The sequence below is a fragment of the Papio anubis genome, chromosome 3 (assembly GCF_008728515.1).
Source record: "Papio anubis isolate 15944 chromosome 3, Panubis1.0, whole genome shotgun sequence".
In the NCBI taxonomy this organism is placed as follows: Eukaryota; Metazoa; Chordata; class Mammalia; order Primates; family Cercopithecidae; genus Papio; species Papio anubis.
In genome coordinates, this window is record NC_044978.1 from 85,874,820 (window position 1) to 85,890,644 (window position 15,825).

Here is a 15,825-nt window from a genome sequence, read left to right on the forward strand (position 1 = left end):
TTTTTTCTTTGTGTCATTTCTAGATAGTTTGCTATTAACATATAGTGATACTACTGTTTTTTTATGCTGATTTTGTACCCTGCAACTTTACTGAGTTTCTTATTAGTTGTAACAGTTTTGGATGGATTCCTTATGGTTTTCTGTATATAGGATCATATCATCTACAAATAGAGACAATTTAACTTCCTCCTTTCCTATTATGTTTTATTTTTCTCTTTTGCTGAATAGCTCTAGCTAGAACTTCCAGTACTATGTTGAATAAAAGTGGCAAAAGGGAACATCCTTATCCTGTTCCTGATCTTAGAGTAAAAAGCGTTCAGCTTCTCCCCATTTGGTATTACGTTAGCAGTGGGTTCATTGTATGTGGCCTTCTATACCTAATTAAGAGTTTTTATCATGAAGAGGTATTGAACTCTCATGATTTTTCTGTATCTGTTGAAGTGATTGTATGACTTTTTTTCATTGTTTTGTTAATGTGGTATGTCATGTTTGTTGATTTGTTTATGTTGAACCATTCTTGTATTCCTGGGATAAATCCCATTTTATCATGGTGAATTATCTTTTAAATGTGCTGTTAAATTCAGTTTTGTAGTATTTTGTTCACGGTTTTTCCATCTGTTCTTCAGTGATATTGGCCTGTAGTTTTCCTTTTTTGTCTATTTCTGGTATCAGTGTAATGCTGGCCTCATAGAATAAGTTAGGAAAAATTCCTTCCTCTTCAATTTTTTGAAATACTTTGAGAAGAATTGGTATTAGTTCTTCTGTAACTATTGGTAGAATTCAGCAGTGATGCGATCAGGTCCAGGGCCTTTCTTTGATAGGAGACTTTTTATTACTGATTCAAGTCTCCTTTCTCATTACTGGCCTGTTCAGGTTTTCTATTTATTCATAATTCAATCTTGCAAGGTAATTGGTACAGGAATTCATTTCTTCTAGATTTTTCAATTTATTGGCGTATAATTGTTCGTACTAGTCTCATGATTCTTTGTATTTCTGTGTTATCAATTGTTATGTCACCTTTTTTATCTCTGATTTTATTTATTTGAGTCAGCTTTTTTACCTAGTCTAGCTAAAGGTTTGTTGATTCTGTTTATTTTAAAAAAAAAAAAAAAAACCAACTCTTTATTTTGTGGATTTTTTTAATGACCCTATTTTGTTTATTTCAGCTCTCATCTTTATTCTTTCCATTTGCTAATTTAGGGTTTAGTTTGTTCTTGTTTTTCTAATTCTTCGAGGTAATAGTTTAGGTAGTTTGAGATCTTTCCTCTTTTTTGGTGTTTATTACTATAAATTTCTCTTTTAGAACTGCTTTTGCTGCATCCTATACGTTTTGGTATATTGTGTTTCCATTTTCATTTGTCTTAACTTTTTAAAATTACTCTTTTAATTCATTAACCCAGTGATTGTTCAGAAGCATGTTTAATTAATATTTCCATAGTTTCTGCTATTATTGATTTCTAGTTTTATGTCATTGTAGTCAGAAAAGATACTTGATATAATTTTGATTTTAAATTTTTTAAGACTGTTTTTGTGGCCTAATGTATTATCTGTCTTAGAGAATGTTCCATGTGCAGTTGATGAGAATGTGTTTTCTGCAGCTGTTAAATGGAATGTTCTGTAAACATCTGTTAGGTCTCTTTGGTCTAGACTGCAGTTTAAATCTGCTATTTCTTTGTTGATTTTCTGTCTGAATAATCTGTCCATTGCTGAAAGTGTAGTTTCGAAATCCTCTATTATTATTGTGTTGCAGTCTCTCTTCCTTCAGATTATTGTTATTTGCTTTATATATTTTCTGCCATGTTCAGTGTGCATATGTATTTACAATTGTTGTAACGTCTTGCTGAGTTGACCCCTTTATCATTATGTAATGACCTTGTCTCCTTTTACACTTTTTGATGTAAAGTCTATTGTAGCTGATATAAGTATAGCTTCTCCTGCTGTCTTACAATTTCAGTTTGCATGAAATATCTTTTTCCACCCCTTCCTTTCCATCTATTTGTATCCTTATAGGTGAAGTTAATCTCTTTCAGGCAGCATATAATTGGATTTTATAGTCCATTTAACTACTCTGTCTTATAATTGGAGAATCAATCCATTTACATTGATAGGTAGGAACTATTGATAGGTAGGAAATTACTACTTCCGTTTTGCTAATTGTTTTCTATTTGTTTTTTAGATCCTTTTATCTTATTTTACTGTCTTCCTTATTGGTTAAATTATTGTCTCTGATAGTATGTTTTGACACCTTTTTATTTTTAGTGTATTTATTATAGACTTTTTTCCTTTGTGGTTACCATCAGGCTTACAAGAAAAAGTCTTACAGTTATGGCAGGTTATTTTAAACTGATAACAGATTATCATTGATTAATAAACAAACAAACTCCACACTTGATCTCCTTCCACCTTCTGAATATTTGATGTTCTATGTTTCGATGTCACAACTGTTTTCCTTCAGTACTTTGACTGGATCATTGCACTCCCTCCTGGCCTGTGAGATTCCTTTTTGTTGTTGTTGTTGTTGTTAATTATACTTTAAGTTCTGGGGTACATGTGCAGAACATGCAGGTTTGTTACATAGGTATATGCATGCCATGGTGGTTTGCTGCACCCATCAACCTGTCAATTACATTAGGTATTTCTCCCAATGCTATCCCTCCCCTAGCCCCCCAGTCCCCAATAGGCCCCAGTGTGTGATGTTCCCCTCCCTGTGTCCATGTGTTCTCATTGTTCAACTCCCACTTATGAGTGAGAACGTGTGGTGTTTGGTTTTCTGTTCTTGTGTTAGTTTGCTGAGAATGATGGTTTCTAGCTTCATCCATGTCCCTACAAAGGACATGAACTCATCCTTTTTTATGGCTGCATAATATTCCATGGTATATATGTGACACATTTCCTTTATCCAGTCTATCATTGATGGGCATTTGGGTTGGTTCCAAGTCTTTGCTATTGTGAACAATGCTGCAATAAATGTATTTGTGCATGTGTCTTTATAGTAGAATGATTTATAATCCTTTGGGTATATACTCAGTAATGGGCTTGCTGAGTCAAATGTTATTTCTAGTTCTAGATCCTTGAGGAATTGCCACACTGTGTTCCACAATGTTGAACTAATTTACACTCCCACCAACAGTGTAAAAGTATTCCTATTTCTCCACATCCTCTCCAGCATCTGTTGTTTCCTGACTTTTTAGTGATCCTAGCCTGTGAGATTTCTGCTTAGAAGTCTGCTCCTAACCATAATGGAACTCCTTTCTATGTTATTTGCCTCTTTACTCTTGCTACTTTGCTGCTTTTAGGATTTTCTCTTTGTCTTTGACTTTTGAGTTTGAATATAATACATCTTAGGGCAGGGTCATTTAGATTGAATCTGATTGGTAACCTTTGACCTTCCTATATGTGAATATGTATTGCTTTCTTCAGGTTTGGGAATTTTCTGCTATTATTTCTTTAAATAAGCTTTCTGTCCTGTTGTCTTTCTCTACTTGAACTGCAGTGACCCAAATATTTGTTTTTTGATTTTGTCCCATAAGCTTCATTTCTTTTCATCTTTTTTTTTTTTTTTTTTTTTTGCTTTCTGACTCTATATTTTCAAATAGCCTGTCTCAAACTCACAAATTCTTCTCCATGATCGATTCTGCTGTTGATGTTCTTTATTGCATTTTTCATTTTGTTCATTGTATTTTCTTGCTCTAGGATTTCTGTTTGGTTTTTTTATTATTTCAGTCTCCCTGATAAATTTCTGGATTGTTTCTCTACGTTTTCTTGAAGTTTGCTGAGCTCGCTTAAAATAACTCTTTTGAATTCTTTGGCAGATTATACATCTCCATCTTTTAGGATCAGTCACCAGTACCTTACCTTGTGCATTTGGTGACATCATTTTTCCCTGATCATGATACTTGTGGTCACGCAGCAGTGTCTGCACATTTAAGACAAATTTAGCTGTTTATTTTAGTCTTCACCATCTTTATAAGGTCTTTTCAAGATCCATAGTATGACTGAGGTCAGCGTGTTATCCTGCTGAGGCACTACTGGACACCTTTCTCTATAGGTCCCCAGGTGGGCAGAGCTGTTCTTATTCTACAGATGACAGGGGTCAGTATCAAGATCCAGGGCCATTTGAGAATTTGCTGATGGACAAGGGTTGCAAAACCTGCCACAGGGACTTGGATACATCTGTCTCCTGGTAGGATTCTGGCTTAGTGAAACCATTCTCAGACTATCGCTAGGAGAAACTGAAACCAAGCTTCAGAGTTAATTCAGAATGTGCTATGGAACCAATGTTGGTAAGCTTAACCTGGTAGCAAGAGCTGTCAAGACTCCCAGCAGTTCCTTATGCAGGGAGGATTGCTTGCATTCTGTAGCTGGGGCAGTCAAGGTTCTTTCCAGAACTGCTATGTGATGGAAGCCAGCAGGCCTGTCCTACACAGGCAGGATAACTGCCAGGCTGCAGTAGAGAGGGACTGCAGTCAAGACAAGACCCCTTTAGGATCTATTATGGAAAAGATGCATCAAGCCTATCCTGGTGGCTGGGGCAGGTGCTTCACCCAGCAGTTCCCAAAACAGTCGAGATAGCTTCCTGACTGCAGCAAAGAGGCATTGAAGCTGAGACAGGGCCCGTTCAGGATCTATTGTGGGATGGAGGACTACAAGCCTGTCCCAGTGGCTTAGACAGGTTCATCTCTTGGCAGTTCTCTGTGTGAGTGGGAGCAGAGAGGCTGCAACAGGGAAGGACTGGAACCAATACATGTCTCCTTCAGAATCTGCTATGGGACAGAGGCCGACAAGCCTATCCTGGTGGCTCAGATGGGCATGTTCCCTTCTGGGTCCTTGTGCAAGCAGTACTAAGCTAGGACTACAGCTTGAAGAGGGCAGGAGCCAAGTGACAGGCTAACATTTGGGTCCACTGCCAAGACCAATGTCAACAGGCAAAAGAGCCCATCTGCTGAGACCCTAGAGTGTGTGATTCCTCCCGGACCCCTTGACAGAGAGTTTTGGTTGCAGGCTCTGGGCCAAATAGGGCTGTAGCTAAGTCCTTCAAGGAATGGGACCATTTCTGCATATAAACCTGGGAGCACAATTAGCAGGACTCCCACCTGGGTGTTGGTATACACTCTCAAAAACAACACTTCTAAGTCTTGAGTTCTACTGGGGTTTTGCAACCTCCTACCTGAATCCAAAGGCTCCCACAAAAAGACTTGTCTGTAATAGGTACAGAATTCTTGTTGTTTTGGGGGGATATGAACAGGTGACCTCCTATTCTGTCATCTTCTTGACATCACTCAGAAGTATTGTCTTAAAGATATTTTTTTTCTAAGATTGAGGTGTTGAAGATCTAACCATTTTTCATATGTATATACAATTTAGAAAATTTAAGGAATATTTTCTTCATTTATATTTTAAAAATAGTTAAATCATATTTGTTTCCCTGGTGCTTATGCAAGAGAAGAAGGAATTAAAAGCATCTGTGGGAAGGTTTGGTGTGTCTGCCTCTTGATGGATTTGTCTTGAAATTGTTTCCTTATAGTTTGTATATTACATTTTATTGAGCATACATAAATGCTACCTAGAGCATAGCCGTTTCCTACTGAGATCAGTATGAATTTTAATATCTAGATGACTGTTTTATATATGGATGCTACATATTAATGGATTTCTTTTTCTTTAGAAAGTATGTTTCTAAATAATTAAAACATTAGAATAGATAGAAAAGCTAATTTTATACGTTTTGCTTTTCCTTCTCCATCTAAGAGAGTTATATGAAAATTAGTATAACTAATACTAGTTTTAATGGAATTTTTAGAAACAGATCACTCATTTTCTAAGTATAAAATATTAGACTACATGTTACGAGAACTTAATCCAGAAACCATTAGACTTTAGGGACTCAGAAATTGTCCAAAAGATTAAAAGGAGTTATTAGTGCAAAGTGTCCTTAACCTAGAGGCCACAGATGCTGTGAAATTATTTTGCAGAATTTTTCAATGCATTTTCATTTTTCTGGAACAAGAATCTGTAGTTGTTATCAGGCTTGCGAAATGATTCGTGAAAGCCCCCCTTCAAAAAAAAAATAAGACCCAGTGTTTTATGTAGTTAAAAGATGAATTAATTTGCAGCTACTTTTCAGACTTCTATGTGGCTAGCCCAAAAGGCCACGATCCTTTTTCCTTAATATCATTGTTCAGTTTCTCAATCTCTTTTCTTTTTTAAAGGAAAAAAGAATTCTATGCCAAAGCTATTATTTCCATTCTACCTACAAATTAAAATTATTTCTTCATTTCATAGGTATTATATTCAAAGAGGTAAAAGTCTAAGTTCTCCACAGGGTTTCATTTAACTTGTTTTAAAATGCATATTAATGAAGTGCAAAATGTCATGCATGACAAAACCATTGGACTTTAATCAATAAAACTAGGTTTTATCAAAGGGACTGGCTTAGTGTCATTATTAAGAACATGGTCTCCAGAGTGAAATTGCCTGGATTTAAGCCCCAGTTTTGCCACTTATAAACTCATCGCAGATCCAATCCTATTACGAATTATTGCCAAGGCCTTGGGCAAGTCATTGAATCTCAGGGCTTCCTGTATTTCTCCACCCTTGAAGTAAAGACCAGGTGCTCACCAAGGTCCCTTCTGACTTTAAAATTTCATCTAATTTTTATATGTTTTTTATATATAATAATAACATGACATAAAACTAACTTTTAGGATAAATGGCAGTAATTTCTCTAATATTTTTCTCACATCATTAATATATGAATAAGAAAAATTGAAGCTTATTGAATTGAGTCAACACAGAGAAGGATTACAAAAATACCACAGAATATATGACATGTATCACACTGCAGTTTTTCTTCCATTTTAACCACAGTTGAGGGAGAAAAAATTCTACTCCCTTCTTTTTAAATTTATTTTTCTTTTTTTTTTCTTTTTAACAAAACACTCAGCTTTCTAATCTAAAAAATATATAATTAAAAAACTTTTTCTTTATAGAGACGGGGGTCTTGCCATGTTGGCCAGGCTAGTCTCACACTCCCGGGCTCAAGTGATCTGCTCACCTCGGCCTCCCAAAGTGCTAGGATTACATGTGTGAGCCACTGCTCTAGGCCTTTTTATTTTTAATTAGACACAAATTTTAAGGTTACTTAAAAGATTATGTAATAAAAACTTATCCTGTTCAAAAACAGTTTTGCAGTATCTAGTCCATGTTAAAAATATAAGTCTATGTGTATGTAGCAAAATATGTTCCAAAACCTACATGTTGGGGAAAGGTGTAGCTAAAAGGGAATAAAAGTCAAATTATGGCCTTAGAACATGGAGTCATTTCCCTGGTTTTCCTAAAGCTTTTATCAAAAATCACCCAAGTTGTATATAATTTTCTAGTGGGAATATAGTAGTAACATGAGATGCTTAAATAGTATGTTTTAGAGGGAGAATGGGAAATGTCACAATACTCAAGGAATAAGAAAAATCTTTACCATCTATGTATTTTAACTTGGTGTATTTAATTTTATACTTTTTACTGCTTGGAGATTTAAGTTAAATATTTCATTTTACCTACTGACAATTACCATTTAAATCTGCAATGTAAATAGTATTTATGCAATTTAAATGGTAGCAATGTATTAACTATAGATCAGATCATATGTTTTTATTTTTACAAAAGCTAATTATTTTCTGTGTATAAGAACCAGTACCTAAGATAAAGTGCTATTTCAAATAAGAAGTAGGAAAATTTTCTTTTCTAAATGAGTATTCTTTAAATGCTTTCATTTTCTATGGCTGTACTACCCTGAATGTACCCAATCTCTTTTAAGTTATTTTTAAAAGTTAGGATTGATTTTTGATTCTTCCTTATTGGTAAATGTGATTTTCTTTCACAGAAGTTAAAAAGAGGGAAGAAAAGGTAAAAGATGGAACCAGTTTAAATTAAAAGCAGTACAGATGTCTAAGACTGTGCTCTACAGTGGGGTAGCCACTAACCATATGTGGCAATTAAGCACTTGAAATGGGACCAGTCTGAATTGGCCTAAGTGTATAAAAAAGAATGTAAAATCGTTCATTTTTTTATATTGATTACCTAAAGAAACATGTCGGATAGATTACCTGAAAAAACATTTTGGAAGAAATTTTTTTGATATATTCAATTAAATAAAATATGTTATCACAGTGAATCCTGCCTTTTTCTTTTTATGTTTAATGTGCCTACTAGGACATTTTAAATTACATATGTGTCTGACATTATGTTTCTCTTGGATAGCGCTGACCTGAAATAGTCATGTCAACACTTGCACTAGTCTGAAATTTAAAACTAGTCAGGACTCAGTTAAACATCCAGAAAATATTTAAATAAGATACTTTTTTTTTTTTTTTTTTTTTTTTGAGACGAAGTCTTGCTGTGTCGCCCAGGCTGGAGTGCAGTGGCCGGATCTCAGCTCACTGCAAGCTCTGCCTCCCGGGTTTACGCCATTTTCCTGCCTCAGCCTCCCAAGTAGCTGGGACTACAGGCGCCCGCCACCTCACCTGGCTAGTGTTTTGTATTTTTTAGTAGAGACGGGGTTTCACCATGTTAGCCAGGATGGTCTCGATCTCCTGACCTCGTGATCCGCACGTCTCGGCCTCCCAAAGTGCTGGGATTACAGGCTTGAGCCACCACGCCCAGCCTAAGATACTATTTTCAAGCCCCTTACGTAGTATTAGAATGTGCTTTTACTTTGTAAGTGCTCATCTGATTATGAAGATTAAATAATTACAGGGAAAATGTTTATCTTGGTTATGTGTGGTTTACTTGTTTTCAACAAACTTTTTAGTACTCGGATATTTAATGCTACAGATATTTTGGTAGAAAGGAAACCTCAATAAAAATACTTCTACCTTTATACTTTTACATGGTTGAACAGTATAATGGAGTACAATATTTCCTCTGGAATAAATCAAGGTAATAGTTGATCATTCCATACCTGTGTAACATTGGTGGAAAGTAATAATATTGTAAAGGCACTGCATGAAACAACCCTAAACCAAACCTAGATTCTAAATCAGAGCTTATTACAATGTAGTACACCAATGTAGAGCCAGATGGATACTTTATGGGAAGGAAAAAAAAAAAACTTTATAAGTATTAATACATTTCTGTACTTAACTGACTGAAAACAAAAATCTACTAAATGTGTATTTTTCAAGGTTTGATTACCACTTTTTAAATCTTTCCTCCAAGTGGTGCAGACTAATTTGCTATTGACATTATTGTAGCTTTATTAACAGATGATCCAGCTACTTGGTGGGGTCATGCTAAGGTTTTTTCCTCATTTGTTTGATATGTTTTGGGTGATATTTCTAGTATTTTTAAATAATGAGGTGCTTTGTTGCAATAGCTTGAACAATTGATCTCAGTCCTTTCTAACTGTTGGGTGATTCTGAAGCAGTGAACCAATGCCTTTTGTTTTTTTGTTTTTTTGTTTTTTGTTTTTTGTTTTGCTTTGCTTTGCTTTGCTTTATTAACTATTGGTTTGCTCTGTTACCTGTTCACATGCTCTTACAGATGCAACTAATTCATGAAATTTCGAACTTAAAGAATTTAGTTAAGCATGCAGAAGTATATAATCAAGATCTTGAGGTGAGCATTCATGTGGGTATTTCTATTGATAAGCAATTAGAACTATAAAACATGCAACATATGTAACTGATCATAATGTCAGAAATAAGGGAATTATGTTTTTAAAATATTAGTGACTTTGAATTTTACTATGGATTTAAACTAATATATATAAGTTCTGTTTTTATCCCGTAGACTTCAGATCAGATTCTAAATTGTTACTCTCTCCTTTGATTCTTTTAGAATGAACTAAGTTCAAAAGTAGAGCTGCTTAGAGAAAAGGAAGACCAGATTAAGAAGCTACAGGAATACATCGACTCTCAAAAGCTAGAAAATATAAAAATGGACTTGTCATACTCATTGGTAAAAATCAGACTTATTTTGTTACGTAATCACATAAATATATATAGCACACCATCATCTTAGCAAATGCTTATACTGGACCTACTTTGTGCTGGGTATTGTTGTAATAGATTTGTATGTATTTTATTAAGTCTGTCAATAACCCTATGACATAGGGACTGTTAGTATATTTGCCATTTTAGAGATAAAGTTACGTTTGTAGAAAGTTGATCATATCATCCTCTGAGTAAATATAAAGAAGTTAAGGACAGGCTTCCATTAAGAATCACTAAGTTTTAGGCCAGGCATGCTGGCTAATCCCTGTGATGCCAGTACTTTGGGAGGCTGAGGTGGGATGATCACTCGAGCCCAGGAGTTCAAGACCAGCCTGGGCAACATAATGAGACCTGGTCTCTACAAAATATGTGAAAATAAGCCTGGCATATACTGCCAGCTACTTGGGTAACTGAGATGGCAGGATTGCTTGAGCTTGCTGCAATGAGCCGAGATCATGCCATTGTACTCCAGCCTGGGCAACAGAGCAAGACTCTGTCTCCAGGAAAAAAAAAAAAAAAAAAAGTAAATTTTTAAAATTCTGAATTTTTTTTCAGTAGTTTTATACAAATGCATGCAGTAGTATATAGTCAAAATCTTAAATATCTAAACTTGTATATTTTTTCATAATTTTATAGTTCTAGATGATTTTAGTTGATAGAAGATCTTGGCATTAAATAACATTGAATCTGATGTTGATGTCATTTAATCTCTTCAGTTTGCTTTCAATATACCTGATTGCTTCAAGAAAGTATGTTTGATTCCAGTTTTTAGTACTTTTTTTTTTTTTATAGTAACAGTTTCTAGCTGGAACTTTTAAAAGACTAGATTCTGTTCTTCTGTTTTCAATTGAGTTTTTTAGTTTTTGTTACCTTCTATTCTTTTGTTGCCTTTTATTTGTGACAAATGATTCTTTTTAAAGGGATTCATACCATTTTATATCATCCTATTCTGAGGCCCTGGATAGCAAGGCACTTTTATATATTCTGGAGTGTCTGTTCATAGGGTGGCAAGCAGAACTGCCCACTTTTTAAAAATTACTGTTTCTTTTTCCTTATTTATTCATGTATTAATTTATTAATTTTTTTCCAAGGACATATCATTGATTTCATATAAGCTAAAGTCATATTAAAATACCACTTCTCTTTAGAAATGAGGTTGTAGATTTTTTTCATTTATTTTTCATTTGCATTTTTTCATCTGTGAATTTCTTGTTCATATCTTTTCTCTGTTTTTCTATTAGATCATTTGTCTTTTTCCTTTTCAATTTGTGGGTTAATATCTTTAATATAATTGTTAACTACTTACCTATCATGTGTTGAAGAGAATAACTCAAAATAAAAATACATAGAAAACAGCCTCGCTGAACAACAATTGTGTTAACTTTTAAACAAAACAGATCTAAATTATGATATGTAGCTTATATAATTTGATATATTGCTTATATAATTTGAAAAATATGACCAGAATTTTTAAAAAATATTTTTATTAGGAAAACGTGATTTCTTTTTATATATTTGGTAACTAGCATATTTGTACGCTTTTTGGTTAGCTAGAGTTAACATTTATATACATATTCTCTTAAGAATTTTCCAACTCTGAAAATTAGGTTTCACTGAACCCCTTTTGTCATCTGTTTAGGAAAGCATTGAAGACCAAAAACAAATGAAACAGACGCTGTTTGATGCTGAAACTGTAGCCCTTGATGCCAAGAGAGAATCAGCCTTTCTTAGAAGTGAAAATCTGGAGCTGAAGGAGAAAATGGTAAGTATTTTTTGTAATATTTATAGTAAAGTAGTTGTAATGATCAGTGCATTTTTGTGCATTTGTAATGTTTTTCTCAATAGCAAGAACTTGCAAGTACATACAAGCAAATGGAAAATGATATTCAGTTATATCAAAGCCAATTGGAGGCAAAAAAGAAAATGCAAGTTGATCTGGAGAAAGAATTACAATCTGCTTTTAATGAGATAACAAAACTCACCTCCCTTATAGATGGCAAAGTTCCAAAAGGTATTTTGTAATTTTAAACATCTTTTTTCAAATCTGACTTCTTCTAGAAATGTACCTAAACAATTTTTCAAGCATATTTCAATGATTAAAAATTCATTATACTCTGATTTTTTAAAAACTCAATTATTATGCTTTAGTGTCATTTCTTATTAATATTTATAAAGATTTCCATGGATTTCAAATCATAAAGGATTATTTTTCAAATAAACTTTAGCTGATCCTGAAAAAGGTGATTCAAAGACTATTAAAAATTAAATTACCTGTTTTCCAACATTGGATCTTTATACAATTTACCAAAACTTTCTAGATTTGCTCTATAATTTGGAATTGGAAGGAAAGATTACTGATCTTCAGAAAGAACTAAATAAAGAAGTTGAAGAAAATGAAGCTTTGCAGAAAGAAGTCAATTTGCTTTCAGAATTGAAATCTTTACCTTCTGAAGTAGAAAGACTGAGGAAAGAGGTAAACACATTTATAAACACTTATCCCTTATTTTGAAATAAAAACCTTTGCGATAATAGTGCCTTAAATATTTTGGTATAGTTTATTTTAAACTAGCAGGCAAAAGAGATGCTGTAAACATTTGACTAGTTAGCAATAGAAATGAATATAGTTCATCTTCTAATTTGTTCTTATGCTACTAGATTTAAAAAATGTATATTTTTTCAAAGTGTATTTAACTGTATACTTAGTAGTATAATCCATGTAGCAGCCATTCCTCAAATGTTGCATTTATTCAATATTATGGCCCACCCTTAGTCTTTACCATTTTTTTGGTAGTAGTAGTATCGTTATGTTGAATAAAAGACGGTAATGAGGGAAAAGAAGTTGCATTGATAAAGTTTTAGAGGTTAATGCAAATCTTTCAGGCTGGTGAATGTTTCTGTAAATCCATGGCCTGCCAGTTTTTCTTTCTACTTGCCTAAAAGAAAAATGGCAAAAATGTGAGTACTTACTATACGGCAAACATCATGCTAAAGAACTTCAAAAACATTATTTCATTTACTTATAAACTCTTCAAAAGTAGGTAGTCTTTTATCCCCAATAACCCATTATCAAACTAATAGTTGAGCCGCACAAATCTGCCTCTTAAACCCATGATTGTAGCTACTATGCTGTATTGCCCCTCTTTACTTTGTCCCTCCTTTATCTCTTTTTCTCATCTTCCTCTGCCCTTATATTTCACAGTGATTAAACTGTTAATATACAAGATATGGGTTATTTAAATTATGTAATTGTTTACATATTAAGTAATACTTATTATTTTTTATTTTTTTCATGGACTATACCTGATACTTAAGATACTTCTTAAATAACAATTTTAAATGATTAAACATTACTTAAATTGTTCATTGATTAAGTTTTTGGAAACCTGAGACGCATTCAAAGCCTTTAGGGAAAAAAATGTCAAATTCTGAGAAATGCCTGCCGCATGATAAAGTTAGAAAACACTTTAGAATGATGGGTAATGAAATAAAGACAATCTGATTATGTGCCTTTACTGACTGTTCTCCATGCAGGCCTTACTTTCTAGAATTCAAAGAGATTAGAAAATAAAACATCGAAGGTAGAGTTAAACAAGCTGAGTTAGAGAAAAGTGACAATAAGAGTACTACTATATTGCCTTTCCTCAGTCAAATTTTTGCTCAATGTAAATAACTTCTTTTTTTGCAGAGAAAGCTTTTTTTCCCTAAAAATTGCTTCAGATGTGTTGCTAACATCCCTGAATTTTATTTCTTTTCCATAGATACATGACAAATCTGAAGAGCTCTGTATATTAACATCAGAAAAAGATAAATTATTTTCTGAAGTAGTTCACAAGGAGAGTAGAGTTCAAGGTTTACTTGAAGAAATTGGGAAAACAAAAGATGACCTAGCAACTACCCAGTCAAATTATAAAAGCACTGATCAAGAATTCCAAAATTTCAAAAGCCTTCATATGGACTTTGAGCAAAAGTATAAGATGGTCCTTGAGGAGAATGCGAGAATGAAGCAGGAAATAGTTAATCTCTCTAAAGAAGCACAAAAATTTGATTCAAGTTTGGATGCTTTGAAGACCGAGGTTGGTACAAGATGCTATTTTGAGAAATGCTCCTTAGTCTCCTGGGGTTTTGGTTTCTGTGTATATGTATGCCTCAGACTGCTCTGCTTTTACTGTGTGACATTAACTTTTTCTTTTTTAAAGCTTTCTTGTAAGACCCAAGAACTTCAGAAGAAAACATGTGAGGTTCAAGAAAGACTAAATGAGATGGAAGAGCTGAAGGAACAATTAGAAAATAGAGATTCTACACTGCAAACTGTAGAAAGGGAGAAAACACTGATTACTGAGAAACTGCAGCAAACTTTAGAAGAAGTAAAAACTTTAACTCAAGAAAAAGATGACCTAAAACAACTCCAAGAGAGCTTGCAAATTGAGAGGGACCAACTCAAAAGTGATATTCACGATACTGTAAACATGGTAAGGTTTTGATTGATTAAACTTTGAAAAATTGGAGACTCTTAAAAACATTGCAGAGGCCATCATTTATTATTTATGATTATGTAGTTATAAAATAATTTTGTTTCATATTCTAATGGAAATTGTTTTTATATTTCTCTAACCAAGAACATAGATACTCAAGAACAATTACGAAATGCTCTTGAATCTTTGAAACAACATCAAGAAACAATTAATACACTAAAATTGAAAATTTCTGAGGAAGTTTCCAGGAATTTGCATATGGAGGAAAGTACAGGAGAAACTAAAGATGAATTTCAGCAGAAGGTAAAGGGTGTTTATTTTCAAAGTTTTCATATACTTGTATATATACACTTTAACCTCAAATACTTAAACATAATATTCTCAATTTTATTTGTTATTCACAATGGTAATAACTAACAATTTGACAAACTTATCCAATTAGAAAAGGAAAGGGCCCAAAAAAGTGTTAGTCCAAATTTTGCATAGCTGATACTTATTTTATGTCAGATTTTCTATACTAAACTTGCTTAGAGTTTACAATTCAGTCCATTGCAGGGGGGATTGCCTTATAATGTTATACCAGGGTTTCATTCATTAATAGCATTCTTTTCTACTTGTCTAAAACACCTCTAAGGTATATTGGTAACAGTAATTTTTAAATAATATATCATTTTTATTATAGTTCATATTATTTTATCCAGAGTATTTACTGCTAGAATTTTAAAATATTCTTCAGTAGGAGACTGGTGAAATAATCTTTTGTAAATCTATAGCTTGGAATAGTATATAGTAGTATATATCTTTTAAATTGGTAGTGAAATACACATAATATAAAATTTACCACCTTAACCATTTTAAGTATATACTTCACTAGTGTAAAGTTCATTCACATTGTGATAACACCAATTTCCAGAATTCTTTTCATCTTGCAAAAACCAAAACTATACCCACTGGGCAACAACTCCCCATTTTCCTTCCCCACAGACCCTGGCTACCACCATTTTACTTTTCTGTCTTTATGAATTTGACTACTCTGAGTACCTCATGTAAGTGGACTCATGCAGTATTCCACTTAAAAAAAGTATTGTCTTTTTGTAACTGACCTATCTCATTTTGCATAACGTCTTCATCCATGTTGTAGCATGTGTTAGAATTCCCTTCCTTTTTATGGGTAAATTTCCATTATATGTATATGCTACATTTTGCTTATCTATGCATCCATCATGGATACTTGGGTTGCTTCTACCCATTATTGACTATTGTGAATAATGCTTCTATGAACATAGGTGAACAAATACCTCTTCAAAACCCTGCTTTCAATTATTTTGGATATGTATATATCCAGAAGTGGAATTGCTAGGTTA

General features: G+C 33.4%; 1 protein-coding gene across 3 annotated transcripts in view; it reads left to right on the forward strand.

Annotated features, from left to right (window-relative positions):
* CENPE (centromere protein E) overlaps positions 1-15,825 on the forward strand; it is a 93,417-nt gene that overhangs the window by 20,933 nt on the left and 56,659 nt on the right. For 2 of the 3 annotated variants that reach the window (XM_017958910.3, XM_017958909.3), the window contains exons 17-24: positions 9,538-9,612; positions 9,835-9,954; positions 11,629-11,751; positions 11,835-12,000; positions 12,308-12,462; positions 13,748-14,062; positions 14,186-14,458; positions 14,606-14,764. In XM_017958910.3, coding sequence (XP_017814399.3) covers positions 9,538-9,612; positions 9,835-9,954; positions 11,629-11,751; positions 11,835-12,000; positions 12,308-12,462; positions 13,748-14,062; positions 14,186-14,458; positions 14,606-14,764 — 1,386 coding nt within the window. The remainder of the gene's footprint in view (positions 1-9,537; positions 9,613-9,834; positions 9,955-11,628; positions 11,752-11,834; positions 12,001-12,307; positions 12,463-13,747; positions 14,063-14,185; positions 14,459-14,605; positions 14,765-15,825) is intronic. The other variant, XM_017958915.3, reaches the window with a different exon arrangement.